Source organism: Pungitius pungitius, chromosome 3, assembly GCF_949316345.1.
Source record: "Pungitius pungitius chromosome 3, fPunPun2.1, whole genome shotgun sequence".
Classification (NCBI taxonomy): Eukaryota; Metazoa; Chordata; class Actinopteri; order Perciformes; family Gasterosteidae; genus Pungitius; species Pungitius pungitius.
The window spans coordinates 2,227,318-2,247,905 of record NC_084902.1 but is presented as its reverse complement, the minus strand read 5'-3'; the positions used below and the strand labels follow the sequence as shown (position 1 = coordinate 2,247,905).

The window sequence follows — 20,588 nt, the reverse complement described above, 5'->3', positions numbered from 1 at the left end:
TTTTTGGGGCCCTCTGCCGTGTCGATGTAAAGCTGCATTGTCACGCAGTTAAAGTGTCACATCAAACGAGCAAAAGGGGGCTTTAAAATGTTGCTTATCCGTGTAAATTCCAACTGTTTGTTCAGCTGTTTTTGGACTTTTAAACTTGGCCCTTTTATAACTGCTTCTAACCCCAACTTTGGTGTCTCTCCCCCCCTGCGCTGTCTCGGCCAACATTTATTGCCAGTTATAGACCCGATGAATAATTGATCCTGATTCTATTTAAGATCCTGACGAGGACAAACGGTTCCCGGGCCACACTGACCAATATTTCTCCCTCCACTGCCCTGATGGGAGCCTCCTTTACCCGCCGCGCCGCAGTCGTTCTTCCTCCCTCTCAAACCCCCCCCCGGCACTATTTTAAGAACCGCGATGGTTCCAGGCGGCACGGAGGGTCTTACGGAGGCGTAGCTGCTGCACCGCCGTGGATGAGGCCGCCGTGGGCCAGTGGGCGGGGCGGCGTGGCGGGGGTTTCGCGGGCCCCTTTGGAATCAACGACGAGGTACCGGTGATATGAGCCAAACGTCGCAATCAATGCTTATCACACTGGGCCCTTCTGTCCGTAGAGGCAGATTGATTGTGTGTGTGTGTTGTATGTGTGTGTGTGTGTGTGTGTGTGTATGGGTGGGGGGTAGAGGGGGGTCGAGGCACGGTGGTGCTCGGGCTGAATCCAGCGTCAGAATGGGAAGATCGTTACCCTGTGTACATGCTGCAGGGGAGACAGAAGATACGGATCCAATGAGGCCCACACACACACACACACACACACACACAGGTGTGATTCTCCTCAGCATCAGCACCGTAATGAACAATCCCCCCCCCCCCCCCCCCCCCCAGTGCCGTAGCAGTTATCCTGCTCCTCCCGCTGTGAAATCGCCGGATGAGTTCAGCGGAACGCGGGTTTTCAAAAGCCTCTCGCTGTCGACTTTCGGGCAGAAATATCCCGTTTCGGTGCACGCGGCTCTTCTGCTCAGCAGCGTGGGATCCGAGATGCGAGGAGCGACACGAGAGGAAGGGGAAGAGGAGGAAGAAGAAGAAGAAGAAGCTGACAGCTGGAATCCGGCACTCACACACTGAGACGCCTGATGAGCTGCAAAACCCCTGAATGCTCTTTTTGGTTTTGTCTTGTCTCAATCTTCTCTAGATTCCTACGCCCCCCCCCCCCCTTCTCCCCTCTCGCTCCCCCCACCACGCTTATCCATCCTCATCACCTGCGTCATCCCATCCTTTTGGCTCTCAAACAGTAATGAGGGGAAATGAAGGCGCGTCGATCCAGGCCTCTGTGCTCGGAACTCAGCAGACATTTGTTTACCCCGGGTTTCATTTTCATATCTTTCATATCCATCAGCAGAATCGACTCCACACCTGCCCACCCCCCCCCCCCCCCCCCCCCCGTCGTAATAACAGAGGGTAAACATCCTCAGCGGCTTGTTCAAGGACGACTCGAAACGCACACCGCTCTTGTGCGTTCTGTTTGCTGTGAGCAACGAAGGACGGGAAAAGTTCTTTAGAGCGTGCAGGGAACCTCCGGAAAACGTCCATCAGCGAGGGTGAAGTCGTTCTGAGGCTGAGTGACGAGTTCCACACTGAGTCCTTTGTTTGCCCACAATCCACATCTGATCGAGGACTTGACCATTCGGCGGTATTTTCCACACCTCGAGGCCCGTGGCGCTACCGGACCGGTTGCGTGCCAGAAGGGTTTTAGCCGGGTCTAAACTAAAGGCTCGTTCATGCTTCTGCGCCTCGTGTTGACGGACTTCTAAAAGGTTTGCGCTTGTTGCAGAGCATTTCACCTCCAGACCACTAGGGGGGCGTAACGTCTTTTTTTACCTAGAGAGAGACGTCTTTGCGTGTGTGTAACTCGTTGGTTTGTTTATTTAATTTAGAGACTTTTTGCTGCTTTTCATCGACATATTTGTCCCGTATTTTTCTCCACAACTTTGTTCACCCCTCGACCGGCGAATCGACGTTTTTGCGGAGATCTCCTTCCATGAATTGGAGGCCATCATCACGTCCTTATAGTCCGCCAACGACGGGTTGTATCAGTGTTCATGATTGCGTTTTCTTTCCGACAAAAACTCTTCAAACTGATTCATTCTCTTGTAAAAAAATCTTTTTAACAATGGCGGCGTTATGCTATGAAACCGGAAATGTGGGACTCTGGAAAGGATGCAGTTAGCGGACCAATCACAGCCTTGCGGGCTGCGCAAGGCTCTTGCGTCTTCTCTGAAAACGCAGAAGCGTAAACTCGGCTTAGCGGCTCACGAGTGACACAGCAGCTGTTACGCAAGTCACGTAACAAATGTAGGCAACTCACTTGAACCCGATCCCGCGGGCCTCTTCTGCTTTGCTCTTGACCATCCTCACCATGGAGCGGCGGTGGGAAATCGTTGGAATTCGTGGTTGCATTTTGAATATTTCAAATGATTTTCCACTCTGACCCACCAACCAGAAATATCGTAATCCCTCTGACGTTGTTTGAGACATGTCATTTGAGACATTCGAGTGTCCAAACGGGATCCGTGAATGTGAGATGTCTCTCACATCGCGACGCATCCACAGAGGAAGGCGGTTGTTCCAGATGTGTCGCCGTGATCGTCGCGTTGGGCGCAGCTGCTGTGAAACATGTGGAAGCGGCTCCTCTCACTAGGACGAGAGGAGGAGGAGGAGTCCTGGCGCTTTCTGCATTCATTTCACTGCTCAGTGATCACATTTACATGTTCTCACTGCGTATCTGACGCCGTCAAATGCTGTTCCCACCAAACAGACGAACGCCACAATGGCTTTTATGAAACAATGAGGCATGATTGTCGTATTAAATGAAATAAACGGGGTAATCAACGATGGGAGGAATAAATGATGTAAACAGAACGTCAGGTTTCAACAGGGAGGAATGAGAGAAGCTCATTGGTCCGTGTTGCATGATTTCTCTTTGAAATCTGTCCGAATAACGGAAGGAGGCCAAGGTCCGTACGGAGTCAAAAGTATTCACATTCATTACTCAAGTAGAAGTATAGATACTAAAAATACTTTTGTAGAAGTGGAAGTATCAACCCAAGCTTTTTACTTAAGTAAAAGTATAAAAGTACTGGTTTTAAAACTACTTAAAGTAAAAAAGTATTGAAAGGGAAAAAAATGTCTACCGATCTGCCTCCTGAAAAAGATCCTTCACCACTTTACGCACCCGGCGTCACTCTGATTTGCGTCATGTGATGAACCAATAAGGTGTCTGGATGGTAAATGTTTACACTTCTCATCCAACCACAATCAAATCCACGCAATCCCGGCGGCGCGATTTATCCGGATAGTTTTTTTTGTGCGTTTTCGAACGGTGACGGAAAACAATCCGAAATGAAATCCCAAAATTTCTACTCAAGTACAGTAACGAAGTATTTGTACTTGTCACCTCTGGAAATCACGCCACCGTTGCTCATCAGAGCTGCATAATTAAATCCTAAATAAACAAAGCGCGTTTGTGCGTGCAGCGTTAAAAAAAGACCCCTCTGTGCAGCATAATTGAAACTTTATTCTGTACCGACCCACAACGCTATATATATATTTATTATAGACTGTGTGTATAGCATCCATTCCCCCTCTGCCCCTGTCAGTTTGTTATTGTGAATTTGATTTAGTGTCCAGCAAAGCTCTTTCCTTTTCCTTCTGTTTGTGTTGAACCTGCAGACTTCTGTTCCTTTGACCTTTTTTTTTTTTTTTTACAAATCTGCGCTGAAGTCCGCGGTGGCAGCTCCGGATCCAACCGCCTCCAGAAAAAAAACAGGTGATATTGAACCGAGCCTGAAGTCACAAGAAGTACCATTTTTTTTTTAAATATGTTAAAAAATGGATTTATGGATGTTTCACCTTGATGGAAATCGCAGATCTTCTCACCTGTGGAAAATGCGAGTTTGGAGGTCATTGGAGTTGGATCGTGTTTGATTTCCTGAGTCAAAAAGTTTCAGACTCCTGCATTAAATGAAATATTCTGCCTTATTAATTTCCAATATTAATTTAGCATCCCATGAATGAGGGGAATCCTAATTTACCTTGTTGCATGTTGCACATGTGACTTCCGAGCCTCTCGATCTGTCTGTTTCCTTCTTCCCTGACCTCAGCTCAAAACGCTTGAAGCCACATCTCGTGGGTTGGGGAGCCGGCCCGGCCCGGCCCGGCCCGGCAGCTCGCAGTTGAGCCGCTTCGCCTTCTGCTCGCCAGCGGCCCGCCCATTTGGAAGTCCGCATTTTAAGCTGCGTCGCTGTGGTTTGAGTGGAGGGAGGCAAAGCTTTGCACTCGTCTTTGTTTGTTAGGGTCCCTCTGAGCTTGTTTATTTATAGAGGCATCTGCGTGTAGACATCATGCATGCTTCTATCTCCTGCAACCCCCCCCCCCCCGCGACCCCCCTCCATCACGCTCACTGACTGCTTCTAACCCTGTCAGAATATTCCATGTTTCAGGTTCGCTCGTGACAGCCAGTCACTCCCGTCGGCGTCCCATCTGGGATGGCGCACGTACGCGATGGGATAAAAGATGGCGGGCGGCGTGGAGAAGGGGGGGGGGGGGGAGGGCGGGTGAGGCAGCTCGCTTGGAGGGTGGAGGTAGGGCTCGTAAAGCGGAGCCTTCCTCTCAGCAGATTGCATGACCAGACTGTGATCTACTTCTCCTGGCCCGACGTTGAAAAGGGAGGTGGGCGGGGCTTTTGAGTTGGCGGACTCGGATGGCGGCGGCGGCGGCGGCGCATGAGCTTGGCGAGGAGGATGTGAAGGGGAGAAAAAGCCAAAAGCAGCCTGGCCAATTGTGTCTATTTTTGAAATAGGTCTTTGAATCCACTCACCAACCCAACAAAGACATGGAGGTTTTTTATCGCCGCGACCTGCTTTGACTTCAGCACCAACATCCTGCTTTTTGTCGGCTGTGATGGTTTTATAACATTTCATCTTTGGTTATTGGATGCAGATATGAAGCTTTACACTTTATACTTCTGTGAGTCTGCCAAGATCAGGATTATTTTTTATTTTTTTGTTGTAAATTGCCCAGGTTCTAAGTCGTGATTGGGCCAATAACTATAAGCCTGATTTCTAAAATGTTACCGTTGTTGCCATGGAAACGGAGGCATTTAGCTCCAAGCAGCAGCAGCAGCAGCACTTGGAATGTGCAGCCTGACACGCTTTAGACGCGATAGACTTGTTGAACCATGAAGCTTTTCCCTGAGACTCTGTAAACTCTGTTGTACATGTACGTGACAACATTCTAATGTAAATCTATAGCTGCAGGGTTTAGGTATGTGGGGGGTGGGGGGGGGGGGGGGGGGATTACGTGCTGGGTGAGCAGTTTTTATTCAAATAAATGGGTGTCATCTGTAGTCAGTCACCTTAAACCAATGTAAGTGTGTCTCCTAATGGGTTCTGGGTGCCGGGAGTTTATTCAAAGTCGAGTCAGTCGGTTCCCTGCATGCTTCCAGGATACGGAACCTCAAGAGCCCCCCCAGCTGCGTCATGACGGCCGAGGCCTTTGTGCTCGGCTCAGCGCAGGTCATCGGGGAGTGGGGTGGGGGGTGGGGGGGGGCTAAATGATCCGGGATCCGCCACCATCAACAGTGGTTTTCATTCATTTCAATCAATGCTCGTATTCTCAAATGCACGAGCATTGGACCGCCCCCGGAGAGACTGAGAGGACCAAACGCGTCAAGTAGATTAACGGGATGGCTTCGCCCCCCCCCCCGTCTCCCTCTCGGCCCTTCTCCCGGCTCCTGGTGTTTGTCGTTCCGTGTGCGCTGTGATTTCTGCCCTCTGATCGCTGGCTTCCACTCAGCAGCAGCCGCCTCTCTGTTTGTACAGACTCAACCCATCGACTCCCTTCCCCCCCCCCCCCCCCCCCCCCCCCATCCCCCTCTTTGAAACAGTCTCCAGTGTGCATAGGTTTTGCGGCACGCTGTTCCCCGTCACGCCGTCCAGCGCCTGTCCATCTCGGTGCTCATTGGTGGTCTCGTGGAATTGTTTTCGTTACCTTAGATTTACATTTTTCCAGTTTTACGAATAACTTGTAGCCTCTGGAACTGTTACATATGGGAATTATTCCTGTTGCGTGTAAACGTCTGTGGAAAACACAAGCTGCATGACGCCTGGAAACCCACTGATGCGTCCACACACACACACACACACACACGCGAAAGAGATGAACTTCCTGATGGAAAACAAACATGTTAATCGAATGACTTCACATTTTCAGACCAAAGTAAAAGGATTTGCCCACCGGCTGAACTACTGACTGCTTATTACATTTCTGAATATGAAGTGATTTTTCTCCCCCCGTGTCCTCGCCACATGTCTCTGAATGTGTGCAATTGGCTGAGCTTGACTGAAGGAACAGTAAATCATTTTATTTCGTTAGCAGAAAGTGGGCGGACCGCCTCCTCCAGCGTTCGAAAACACAAAGAAGATAAATTAACCACCTATTATTGTGCTTTTCACAATCTGTTTTTGTCTTTCAGTAAGTCACAAATGATGACGATGGTCCGAGGACCACAGCGAGGGATCCACATTTAAGCCATTTCTAAAGATCCGTTTTTTGATCTACATTTGATTCTGGAAATTTAAAAAAAAAGGGGGAAGCAGGTCATTCTTTTTTCCGGCTTAGTTAGAATTCAGCGTCATCTGAATCATTGACGTTTGAGTCATGAGGACTCACTGAGGAGAAGTTACACACGATGAACCTAGTTCTAAATGAAACTAGTGTAAATGTATCACACACACACACACACACAGTCAACCAGGTCGCGGTCGTTCACATCCTGTGACCTATGAGGTCATGCGGCCATCGCTGCACGTTACACCGCCTCTTCTCGTCTCGTGGGCACGTGGGTCGCGGTACACGAATTTTCTCCGATCAAAACCCCGTTGTCCTAAATAACAGAACGTCGCAACGAAATGCAGGTTTGCAAAATACTCCAACTGGAATCTGTGCCTCGTCACGCTCAGAACCCGCTGGGATTCAAGATGGCAGCCACTAATTGGACGGCGGCGTTTTCGAAAGGGTCGTCTCAAACTTCCTCTCTCGGCTGGGGGCCGGATTAACCTGTTTTTTGGGGGCTTGGTTTTTTTTGGCCTCAAATTAAACGCGTGAGGCGGGTTAATTGCCTCGACCCGGGCCAAGAGAGACAGACAGAGCGAGAGAGAGACAGTCGGGGAAGAAGCCTCGGTATCGACTCGCTGTGTTCACAACGCTGGCATTTACCCGACTGAGGGGGGGGGACGGGAATAAAAGGAAAAGAAACACATTTCATTTGGTCATTTTCCCCCCAACGATCCGAGCCTCAAACACTCGCTGCACGAAGGCACAAATGCAGCAGCCGCACGGGGTCACCGCTCAGTCACTTCCGAAGGACCGGCCGCATACTGATGGAGGGGCGCGCGCGCACGCACACACACACACACACACACACACACTGGAGCGTTTGCTCCGCGGGACACGGGAGCGCGGCTCGTTGCGACTCCTGCCAGCGCTAGAAATTGAAATTTTAATGAAGTGAGCGCAGCAGTGGCCGTCTGCCCCGGCCTCCCCTCGGGCGGGGGGCGGGGTGGGGTAGGGTGGGGGGGGGCGGCTGGGGGCGAAGAGAATGCCACTTTGTCCACGCTGCGGCCCTAAAAGGGGGCCCTGTGATTTCATTTAAGAAAAGAAAAAAAGGAATAAAATGAAAAATAAAAAAATACAACCTCCAGCCGGGCTAATAACCCTGTGTTAGTGGGGGGGAGGGGGAGGGGGGGGGGGGGGGGGGGGGGGCACACACACTTTGCCGCATCCATTCCGGCTCAGCTTTAAAACCGCTTTCCCCTCGGGTCAAACCCAATTTACACAAATACACATTTGGGATCACAAACGTATGGTGCCATCAGTCGGGGGGGGGGGTTCAGCCCTTCAGCTTCAACCCGGTTCCTTAAAGGACTTTTAACAAACTGAAGACAAACTGAACAGCCCCACATCACATGTTTATCACCTCCGGGGGGGGGGTAACATCACCACGGGTTCCGTTCTCTGCCTCTGAAGGAAAGTCGTGTTACGCGAACATCTGGTGAGACTCGACCACAGAAATCAAGTTGTGGGCTGCAAAAACCAAAAGGCCCCAAACTGAAGGCTGCTGGGACGCTCCTCTGAGCACAGTTTGCATTTACAGATCACTGGTGCCTGGTCAGGCCTTTCAAAGCATGACATCACAGGAAACTCACCAGGTTCCCACCTCGCCCCGCCGGTCAATCGTTGGCTTCGGCTTCACGGCGTTCCTCGCTGTAGGCTGCATGAATGAATGAATGAATGAATAAATACAGTGTTGTCGGCTTGCGGTTGTGTTGTGAGCGGATTCGTGTGAGTCATCATTCACCTTTTCTCCTGTTATGAGGTCATTATTCTATATGTTCTATTTTTACTTAAAGCAACGGCCTTGAATGGAGCAAAATCTTTATTTATATATATTTCCCAAAGACTGGCTGGCCTTTCTCACACATTTTCTGTGCCTGTCCATCTTCCTGTTTACGCCTGGCACCTCGAAGCAATGAAACGCTAATAACAAAGAAATGCTGTCTTGGGAAACACTTGAGTTTCTTAAATATTAGGGCCCGGTGAAAAAAGAAGCCTCCTTTCATTTGGCAGAGAAATCCATTTGTGCTGTGAACGCGTTGATGAGGCAGCCACTTCCAACACCTTTCTAGTTAATTGTGCAAGTCAGGAAAAAAAAGAAAATCCCATAATTGCTGCCGCTGCAGCAGCCATTTCGATTTGAATCTTTCAAAATGTTGTGGCTGAGCGGGTGGAGGGAAAGGAGTAGGTGGTAAATCGTTGAGTGAGTGATCAGTTGAGAGGTGTGACGTTCGGGGGGGGGGGGGGGGGGGGAGACAGATGTTATTTCTGCTTTGCCGTTTCTGTTTTGCAGTGCAAACAACTTGTCGTTAACGTGTTTTGCGGTTTGCATTACAGCGACGATTTAACTGTCACATCAGCAGAAAGATGCCGTTGCAATAAAAAATGGAAACATGGAAACCATCTACAAAATGTGCCAGAACTCCTAAAGTTAAATGAATCAAACACATTAAAGCACATTTCTTTTGTCAGGTGGGTTTTGTTACCAAACACAGCTAGGCTAGCTTCGCTCTCTCTCTCTCTATGCTAAGCTAAGCTAAGCTAAGCTAAGCTCCCAAAGAGGTGGGCGTGGACGCTGCGACCCGCAGGGTTTCTCCTTCTCAAGGGAAGGGCTCTTCTCCCGGGACTCCTGAGCCTCAACCACCCTGCACCTGAAAAAGGCAAAGTCGTCGCCCTCTTTTGTGCAACACACCGTCCGGGTGAGCGTTAGTGTAGGAGACCCCGAATCCAAATGAACATCAGTGACCTTCCGTTCTTGACTGCGTTGGTAGTTGCGGTTACTAGGTGCTGCGTCCCTACAGAGTCTGCACAACAGGTGCAGAAATGGGACTTTTTCACTATGTGAACGTGGTTTTTTTTTTCTTCGTTCTTCAATATCTCTTAATACTAATGTGGTTAAGATAAGCTGCCAGAACAGGATGCCTGCATTCGCGTCACTCTATCTCTCTCGCAAACTTGTGTGAAGTCTGCGGCTGCGAGGTTGATAGAAAAGTGGCAGGAAAGCAGAAGTCAAGAGGCCGAACCGGCAAGAACCACGCGGCCTCACGCGGCCCGACAAATAGCAGAAGTGGTACATGTGGGGAAGGCTTATACACAGCTGTGAGGAAATGACAGGTGTGTTTAGAAACAGGACGTCTTAAAAATCTCCATTTGAGTCAATTATTTGCAGCCTGTTTACAGGATAATGAACCAAAAGTTTAACTAGTTACACTGGCTGTCACTTTGTTGCTGGGGCGCCACTCGGCCGTCGAGCGTGGGCGGAGTGGCGCCACTCCGCCCACGCTCGACGGCGGAGTGGCGCCCCTCCGCCCACGCTCTCTCGGTGCAGGCGAAGGTCAGCGGCCTCACAGAGCCGCCGCTGATGGATGCTGATGGGATGCACGCAGGCGCTCCTCATAACCCTCAGATCCTCCGAAAGGGAATTCCGCCTCCTCACAGTTTGTCCGCGAGCCGATTGCGTTCCTTTGTCGCTTCTGATCGAATCCCTCGGATGACCTGGGCTGGCAGGACGCACTGCTTTTATCCTACAGACATCGTTATCACTTGAGGTTTCCATCTGTATTCGTTAACACCGCGTGGATCGGCGAGCTGATAGAATGCAGAGAGAGACACAATAAGCCTCACGCGTGTTGTCGCTCATCCGAACATGGGTCACATGATGGGACTTTTCCCCGTAATTAGAAGACACGCTGCAGAATGTGCTTTATTTGCACGATTGCCATCTCCGGTGGGTTTTCCACAGGAAGCATTTTTTTTCTCAAAGAGTTATTAAACCTCACGAAACCGCGGTGTCACACAGGGCTGTGGTTTTGAGAAAGCGCCTTTTCCGCGGCCCACGCTACCTCCGTTTCACTCGAGCGCCCCGCTACTTTTAAAGGTGCTTCCTGTTGGCAGTAAGGCAGCAGCGTTGCTTCACACCGATCGGCCAGATGTGATTGGAGAGGAGGCGGGACTAGTGCAGTCTCAAGTCTCAGTCGCTCTCTCGCTCTCGCCTTCACTGCCGTGGCTCCTCAGCGGCGAGCGACAAAGAGCATGCCGAACGCCACTCTGGAGAGCGGCGACGACCCGAAGTACGCGCTGCTGTTCGGCTCCGTGGTGGCGCTGGGTCTGCCGTCCAACGCCGCCTCGCTGTGGATCCTGGTGCGGCGCCACAGCCTCCAGTCCCCCTGCGTCATCTTCATGGTGAACCTGGCCATCTCGGACCTGATGCTCGTCGCCACCTTGTGCACGAGGGTCTACTTCTACGCCACGGGGGTGTGGTCCCTGGGCAACATGGCGTGCGTCTGGATCACCATGCTCTTCCGCAACAACATCCGCTCCAGCTCCATCTTCATCACCTTCATCAGCGTGGACCGGCTGCTGGCGGTGGTCTACCCTCTGAGGTTCCGCCACCTGCGGACCGCGTCCAACGCCTGCAGGGCCGCCGCGTTGGTTTGGCTCTTCGTGGTGGCGGTGAACGTGGAAGAGGGGCTGGAGTTCTCGGCGTTCCTCATCAAGCTCAACGAGTCCGCCTGCTTTGACTTCCGCGAACGGCCTCCGAGAATGTCGGCCATCACGTACTTTCAGCCCGCGCTGGTGCTCACCATGCTGGCGGTCAACGTCGCGTCCACCGCTCTGGTGTCTCTGACGCTGCGCACGCGGTCGAGGAGCCAAGCCAGGATCAAGAACAAGGTGAACGTCATGCTGATCTTCGCCATGAACTTGGCGATGTTCGCCGTGTTTTTCTTGCCCGTGTCAATGGAGGTTTTCTTTGGCGAAGAAAGCTGGAATAAATTCCACAAGTCGCTGGTCTGTCTCGCCAGCGTGAACTGCTGCCTGGACCCTCTGTTGTACTACTTCTCCTTCGACGGCTTCTGGAAGAGAAAAGAGGAGATGGACGCGTGTACCACAAGAGGGTAGTTGGTAAAAAAATGAAAAATTAAAAGAAGACTGGGAAATCACTGTTAAAGTTTATTTTTGGGATACAATTCTGAATGTTTGGATAATATCTCTTTTTATTGATCGTGACTTGGTCTGTTATCAACAGAAAGAACCCTCAAACCCTGTACGCTAATCTTGCATCTCTTTCTTTGAGCGTTTCGTGCACAAACCTCACCCTGCGTCCTCGTGCACAGTCCAGCCTCCTCGAAGCATGCAGAGTCACAGACGATGGGAAACAAACAGCATGAATGAGACGGGTTTAGTGGATACCAGCCGTGCACTCATTCTGAAACAGGTTGGAAAAAAGTCTCAAGTTTAATTAGTTTAACTGTAAATTTAAGAAAGATGTTTTTGCAAAATTGCTGTATGACCTTTTCTAGTGTTTTAGTATAAAAATAAAAAATATTTTTGAAATATTTATTGCAAGCAGGAAATGGAATTAATATGAAAGTCGATATTATCAATCAATCAAATGGTATTAATTCAAACAGTTAAAATGATAAGTTTCAATAAAATGATTTTAATTAACATGTACAATTCATATTGACACATTTTAATGAAAGCCAACTTTCTATCGGCCTTTTTTAATCTTCATCTTTAGCTGTTTATTTTATTTTTTGGTCACTGCCTCCTTTTGGAAACCAGCGCATCAAGTCTTACCAAATGGGGGGGGGGGGTCATGGGAAATGAATCCAGAAAGAATCTCTATTTTATACATTGCATATCCAAATTTCGTTTTCCGTTTAAAAGAAACACTCCACTTCAACCGAGCACATCGTTCTCGAGGGCTGCGCTCCACGGCTTTTTATTCATTTTCTGTTTTTTTCATGCAGCAAAACCAAAGCACAGGAACGCGATGCCCAGCGAGTGACTTTTCACTTTCATCCGTTTGCGACACCACGCCCCCCCCCCCCCCCCCCCCCCTCCTCAAGCTGCCACATACATGTTTAACGGTGACCTCTGCGCGTGACCCCCGGCGGGAGGAAGTTGAATGTGAAAAACCGGAAACCGAGAAAAAAAAAACTGTTCAGAGCCTCCTGTGTTGTTGTTTAGCAATAATCCACCGCAGTGAACTCACGGTTTGCTCAGTCGTGTCCTGACTCATTCTTGCTGCTATTTCGCGCCCCCATCAGGGCTTGATTTGTGTTCATGGGGGGGAATGGTTGTGTTTGTTTGGATTCTCTGTGTTACTGTGTATTACCTTTTTATTTGATGTGTGTGTGTGTGTGTGTGTGTGTGTGTTTGTAAAGGTCGAGCTGGTGTTTGTTCACAGCTCTCTGCCTGTAGGTGACTGATATCTCAGATCTGAAGGGACCCTGAAGGGTCTGGCTCCGATACGGACCAGTCCGCTACGGTCCGCCGACCTCTTGAACCCCCGAGCCAGAAAGAGGAAACGAGCACACATCCTCTTCCCTCTTTCCCCTCGACGGTCGCAACCCCCCCCCCGCCCCCCCCCCCCCAAAAAAAACCCACACTCAAAACAAATACAGGTACATTCGGCTCTCGCGCCAAGACCGACAAACGAGCCCGTTGAGCGGCGGCCAAGTCCGCCTCGGATCAGCCGGAGGACGGCCATTCAGAGACTGCTTTGGTGACTGTGGAGAAAAGAGCCAAAGCCACATCAAAATGCTGAGCTGAGAGGAGGAGAGCAACAACCCTCCAGCGTGAGAAACACCCGAGAATCCAAAAAACACGAGCCAACAGATGGAAATGTGCAGTTGATTGTCCCTTTTTTTTCAACTTGACATGAAGTTAAAATACATGAGCTGTACGGGGCTGAACCACTTTCACCGTACTTTTCTTTTTTTAATCCAAATGGCCTCGTGGTTCCAAACTGCGGCGTATGATTTGGGTCCAAGCGACACCTGGGCGGCTCAGACGTACGAGGACAACGTGGACTCCGTTGCTTCCATCAGACGGATGATGTCGGCGGCCTAAACCTCAGGTGACAAACCCAGAAATCATCTTCATGATCGGATTTGGAGCTGATTCCATGACGTTGCAGTCCAGAAGCTATCGCTGCTATTTTTGCAAGTTTAAAATCCCCATCTCTCCTGAATATTTTCAGTGCATGCATTTATTTATGCCTTCCTGTTTGATGCAGTGAAATGTAGGAAAAGACAATCTGTGTTGCGTAATCCTGCTTAGTGGCAGAGCTCCAACCAACCGAGGCTTCGTCGTATCTCACAGCTGCTTTATTCCGTTTCAGGGCTTTGTCGGTTTGTTCCAAAATACTTCAAACTATGTTGTTTTTGTCCCTATTTAGTGTTTAAATAATAAAGTAAAAACAGTATATTCATAATAGAACAGATGGATAAAGTGTTCATGCATTAAATGGGGGAGTTAGTGGCACTGTCATTATGTGGGAGAAAGATATTTGTTTTCTGCACAAATTGTTATTAGTTTAGGAAAACTTAAAATTCATATTTCTAAATTTTAAAGTGTACGCCGGAAAACTCAAAGAACACCATTTAAACAAATTTAAACTCTAAGCGTTTAATAACATCTAAACATCTGCTTGCAACAAGTGAACAGCTGCTTGCAGAGCAATATAATTGAATTTCAGAATCCAAAGACCAAATTGTCAACCTGATAGTTAAAATATTTCTGTAATAGCTGCATTTCTCGTAACTAATCGTTATCTATAAAATTTCTCATTTGTCTTCACTCGTTATTTAGAAACATCTGTCTAAATTCTTCATGAACATTAGTCTTACCAGACAGTTCCTCAGCAAGCCGTCCGGCTCCTCACAAAGAAGCGTAGACCTCGTAGACGGTAGACTTGCTGTTGGCACCTCAGCTGTCCGAAAAATAACGATTGTACATAAAATAATAAATGTGTGCTGACCACAGTAGAAAAGGGGGTTCTTAAAAGAGTGGAAAGATGCAACCACATCATATTTGTCCAATATCCAAACCTACCCAGGATAGTGCAAAATTATTAGCGTCACTATAAGGCATCTTTTCATTCAGTGCAAATTTCGAACCCCTGATCCACCATCCACCACATCCCCAAAATACTTGATTTCCGGCAATGAGCATCAGAAGATGGCAGGAAGGCCTGAAGGTGTGACTCAATTCTGAAGAACTCTGCACAGATCAAAGAAAGGTGACAGGTTGCATGTAGATGTGCAGTCGATTCAAATCTTCTTATTGGATCTTTTAAAAGAACGGCGAACATTTGGCAAAATGTATGTTTAACAAATCATCAGTGAAGGACAAATAAAGGTTAAGGAGTCTCACCAGAAACAAAATTAAATGCGGTGCGTGTTGCTTAATCTCTCCTTCCTTCCTGTATCACCTGATGGGTACACACGGGTAACTGAAGCTAAGCTAGCAGGCTAAAACCTACAGGTTCAACGCCAACAACACTAACTCTGCCGCAACATGTTGGCTAACCTAGCTAACGTGTAGGCTAACCTAGCTAACGTGTTGGCTAACCTAGCTAACGTGTAGGCTAACCTTAACGTTATGTATTGGTTTGCTTGTGTTAGCTAACCTAAGATTAGCCTAAGGCTAACTTAAGCTAACACATATAAAGCGTGCTTTCAACGTAGTGACGTTAGCTTTAGTATTAACCTAACCAAAGCCAAAACGCAAGGCTCGGGTCGTTAAATGAATACACATGAAGTTATGAACACGTGAAAAGTCCGTCACGTTGTAAACGTGTTAATGTTAACCCTTTCATTAAAAAAACAGGTTCACTGACAAACTAGTCAAGAACAAAAACAGTCTTACTTGGTTTATTTGTGCGTGAAATAAACGTCACTCTGCAGCAACAATGGAGCTGTGCAGCGTCGCTGTCTCCGGTGGACCTGCGCATGCGCAGTAGAAAACGTATTTATAGTCTTCTTCTGCTTCTGCTTCTTCTTCTGCTTTTACGGCGGTTAACACGTGTTTCTCTTTGTTAAACACTTATTATGAACAGACAAACTTACAGCAGGTCATTCTTCCTCAATTAAGATTTTGATGTTTATTTTTTTAGGTATGTAAAACATACCCAACAACAACGGTATCAAAAAGCATCCTATATATACATATATGTGTGTGTGTGTGTGTGTGTTTTTACTAACATATATGCACGCCCACTGGCCTTAGTATAATTATTTGGACATCTTCATAAGGTAACTAAGTTTCCTCCAGTGAAAGGTTTCAGCATTTTGAGTTAGTTGAACTTTTTTCAAAGGTATTTGTTGACTTAACTTTAAAAAATGTGTTAGGAAAACAAATTTGAAGTTGGGCTTTTTAGAGCGTCACTAATGTTTTGCTTGGATGGATGTTTCTTACTGTAATTCTGTTAAATATGTTGGTTAAGTTAAAGTTTTTTTTTTCACCTTTCCTAATTAAATATAAATAGGACTGGGGGGTGTGGAGGTTAGATTCTCTCCCTTTTTAATTAATTTCACAGATGAATTACTAAAAGCCTGAAAACGGTACCGCAGACCAACCATGTAACTATGTAACAATCCCACTTTGTCTGTGATGGATTTCTCAACAAAGCATTTATAAAGTGTCGGCTTTTAGAATGTGCAAAAATAAATGGGACACAAAAGCTGCCCAGACGGGAAGAACAGACATTTCTAAAAACCCGACTTCATGCTCCGCAGTACTAAAAGGGCTCAAACTACTTAATCACAGGGACGGCACTTTTTTTAATAGTACAATGGAAACGTTTCTGAGAAAAGCAAAATCAATGTCAGACAAAACTTTTGAAAACACGAATCCCCTCAAACTGGAAACTACAGCGATGACTTTTTCACTAATGGGATTGAGGGATGTGAGCAGACGACGACTCATGGCCCACTTCCTGCCAGCGGGACGATGGGGGGGGGGGGGGGGGGGGGAGTCAGAGCGGGACGGGAAGGCTCTCTGGCTGCTTCAGACCTCAAAGTGCAACCACTTCCTCAGCAAAAGCCGGAGGGGGGAGGGGGTGGGGGGCAGTAGGGGGGCGGTGGTCTATCTCTTTGCCTTCCTCTCATCCCTCCCAGCTTGGGCCCAGCTGTCAGTGGGAGTGTGCATGCGGGGGCGCCGGGGAGCAAGTGACAGCAGAGTGATTATGCCTGTATGAGGAGGAAAATGGGGGCATCTTGGCAGGTGACCCTTCAGTCGGGGGACAGATAAGCACGGAGGGAGGAGGGGTGGGTGGGGTTGAGCAGGGCGGGGCTGATGGAGGACGACGGAAACAACCTGGCTTTGACGTGCAGCAACAACAGAAGCTTTAAAAAGCAACTCGTTGAAATCCTTTGGTTGTTTCTTTTTCGGGCCGTCACACCACATCCGTCACACCACATCCGTCACACAACGCATGCGGTCATCACCAATTTGAAACTAAAATCTCCTTTTCATTGTTTCCATCATCTCTGACTCTTTAGGAACCCAAACAGCAAATGGCCGCCCAGTAATGGACGTCCCTGGTGCATCCCACAGGTGAAATACTTACAGGAGACGAAAGGAATTGCACATTAAACCACTCAGCCAGGTTAGATTGCCTCAAAAAGTAAGAGAAACTTTTTCCCCTTTATTTACCCCCCCCCCCCCCCCCCCCACCACCACTTTGGAATAAGAGCAGACGGACACGGGGACATTACATTAGCATTATAGCTTTCCATTCCCTCCTCCCTGCAGGGTGGGTGGATATTGTGGCCCAGTGGCCATAATGTGTGTCAATATTGAAAAAGCATCCAGAGGGAAAAACATCGGGAACAGAAGCGGAACAAAATGGTCCATTTGCAGCAGGTTCTAATTTTGAGAACGGCCTTTAATGGGGGGGCACGGGCTCCTGCATGCGGCTTGGTCACTGACGCAGGCAGGAAATACATAAACCAGCCTCCAGATGACTCGCCTATAAACAAAGATTGGCTATTTTGCACACAGCTTTTCTGTGTTGCCGTGTATTCGTTGATTAATGGCTGCAATTTGGAGAAGACCCGAGGCGGGGATGTGCAGCCTGGGGGAATATATATCGGCGCTTTTACGTCCTGAAGTATTCTGCATTTCACATCATGGGGGGGAAATATTGAAACGGGTCTGTGCTTTCATTTATTCTGCGTTTAATATCACGTGATCACTTAAACGTTGAGGCCCCTCGAGGGCCCCAGCGCCACTGCTTTGGTTTCCAAACCACTTTAGTCATTTCCCGGTGAAGAGGAGACAACGTTTAATTTCATCACTGGATGTGGTGTGGATTCAAATCTCTGCATTGTCATCTGTTTGTATTATTATTTTTCTCTCCCTCTAGATAAAGCCGGCAATATTCTCTCTGCCTCCCAGAATAATCCGAAACCAGCGGAGATATAGTCCAAGAGAAAAAGTTCCTTTTCAGATAGTCTGCTCGGGAAAATTGAAAAAAGTTATTATTAATCCTGCTGCCCGGCAGAAACTGAAAATACAAACCTCAACACCCACAAACAGACAATAACTCTCTCAGTGGGGCCGTGTTGCTGAGAGATTTCTATTTCTCATTTTGCATATTTCAAAAGAAATTACAATATTTGAGATTGTCGTGTTTAGAATGTTGTTCATGTAAGATCAGTTGTAATTTTCCTGGACCTTCTTTCTTTTTCCCCCCTCATCAAATCCCTGGAATAATGATTTTGTGTCAATTTAAAACAAATAAAAATAACAGGCAGAAACAATGACTTTGCTGTTGTAATTACAACGTTCTTTGTGTTTATTATATTATCAGGAGTAACAAATAATACCGCAGTGTTTAAACCACACAATGTGTCTGTCATCATTGTGAGTTCACGGGGTCTTGCAGTGAATTCAATGTGTTGTCTTTTCACACATTAGAAAGTATATTACAGATGTTCTTCAGTCCACGGACTCATCTGAATCCAGATGCGGATCGACGGTTCCCATTACGCGGGGCGGGCTGCTGTGAGCGCAGCGGAAGGGAGGAGGAGGAGGAGGCGGGAGAGGAGGGCGGAGGATGAGAGAGTGAGGCGGGGGGGGGGGGGGTAGGGGGGGGGGGGAGGCACTGAATCCATCTCTCTCCTCCTCCCCGTGTGACGTCAGCCGCTCTGGTCCCGGGGTGCGCTGCCGCTCTCCAGTCCCGTCTCGGCGCCAAACCCACTCCGGTCGCCGCCTCGTCGGTTCCACACAGCAAAGCGGTGCGACGCACGTTACGGTGCGGCGAAGGTGCGCGGCGGACCACCCGGCGTCCTTCCTCCTCCTCCTCCTCTTCCTCCTCCTCCTCTGCCTCCTCCTCTTCTTCTTCGCCGTTCTCTTCTTCTACTCCACGCCGCCAGGCTCGTCCCACACAGCGCGGAACTGTTTCCACACTGCCCGAAGAGAGACCGAGAGGGACCGCAGCGGAACCGAGAGACCGAGGAGATGCTGAGAATAGCCTGCGTCCTGGCCCTAGTGGCTCTGGGGCTGAGCGCCGCTCACACCAAAGGTGCGGTAGGTGAAGGGCAAAACGCGCCCGATCCGCGTGGCGCGCGTCTTACAGCTTTTTCCCCGGGAGGTGCGCGAACGTGGACGGAGAGGCGCCGCGCGTGTGCGCGTGTGGATGCGTGATTTGGAGTCTTCCCCGCGCGCGGTGACTCTTTGGACCACTTAAATGTCCGCGTTTGTTTGGTCCCCCGCAGCCTGCGTGCAGAAGCAGGTGCACCTGGAATTTATTGGGTCACTGTCACGCGCATTCCCGTTGCCACCTCGGGTTGTCAGGGACGTGTTGCGATCGTTGTTGTGTTGTCCTCTTTGCTTTGTTTCTGCTAGACTGATATTCAGTGGAAGCGGCGTGGATGTTGGGAGACTCGTCGTGTGTGTCCCCCCCCCCCCCCCTCCCCCGGTGCGAGGGGAGCAGGCTGCGGGAGGGGAATCGTCACTGAAGTTTTTGTGTGGAAACATGCAAAGAAGCAGCCTTTTTTTTGGATATTCCAAATCCCTCGTCAGCATGTTTGAGATTGAAAACCATTTAAGAGGTGCTGTTTGTTTTTATCGGTGCCAAAGATGATCTTAATGTGGTGAAAACCTTCATTCAACTCCCTTCTGGAGAGGGTAGACTGAGTAAAAACCTTCCAAGAGCTAAATATATATATATATATATATATATATATTTAGTGTATATATACACTATATATTTAGTGTATATATACACACATATGTCAGTCTGCTGCTGTGTGAATGCCGGCTTCACGCAGCAGGGCAGCAGACTTCTCCCACAGGAGGAGGAGGAGGATGTTTTTATAGACTTGTGTGAAATCATATGCATGATATGTAAATTCAAGCATTTGGGGGAATTGAAATTCCACAATAATAACTGCGAAAGCATCACCACGGCAACGTTGGACAACGACGCCCGTCCAGAAGTCACAAATGTGTCCCCTTATACTGATGGCCACGGCTTGCTCCACTGCTGCTGTTTTAAGGTCCCCCCCCCCCCCCCCCCTCGCTCCGCCGCAGCGGGACCGCTCAATTCTCCCGTGAGCTCGGCACGTCCCGTCGGTAAATGCTGCAACAGGTTTGCTCTAATCAACTCCCCGTAGACGCAGGCTGTCCCCCCCCTCCCCCCTCCCCCCTCCCCTATTCTTTCTCAAGCAGCCAAATAACAAGGTGACACCTTGTCAGTTTTACCTGGCAGCCGAGACACGCTGAGTGTGACAAGCTGTCCTCCTTGACACGGGAAAGGGCCTCCCGGCTGGTCCCCTGGCCGGATGCTATCTGAGGCGTGTGTGTGTGTGTGTGTGTGTGTGTGAAAGCAAAGCATATGCTAATCGACCTGTTTAAACCCCGTGACCCCCCCCACCCCAGAGGTCAAGCTGTCTTAGGCACTTTCATTTAAACATGGTGCATCACGAGTGTTCCCCGTTGACCTGTGGAGTTTGTATGTGTAATTCTGCAGAAAACCGAGTTGAAAGTTGCATCACAGTAAGGATGTTATTTGAGAAAATATATATATTTTTTGTGCTTTTTGTAAGCACAGCAAGGCAGCGAGGTAAACAAATTACTGGGAGTCGGCGGGAGTGGGAAAACCCAGCCGCGGCGCGGTTCTAATTGAT

At 48.8% G+C, this 20,588-nt stretch overlaps 1 protein-coding gene across 1 annotated transcript; it reads left to right on the top strand.

Annotated features, from left to right (window-relative positions):
* The first annotated feature begins 10,598 nt into the window (after positions 1-10,598).
* Positions 10,599-12,028, top strand: lpar5b (lysophosphatidic acid receptor 5b). The gene has a single exon (XM_062561485.1). The coding sequence runs from the start codon at positions 10,696-10,698 to the stop codon at positions 11,560-11,562; it is 867 nt and encodes a 288-aa protein (XP_062417469.1). The 5' UTR covers positions 10,599-10,695; the 3' UTR covers positions 11,563-12,028.
* The last annotated feature ends 8,560 nt before the right edge of the window (positions 12,029-20,588 follow it).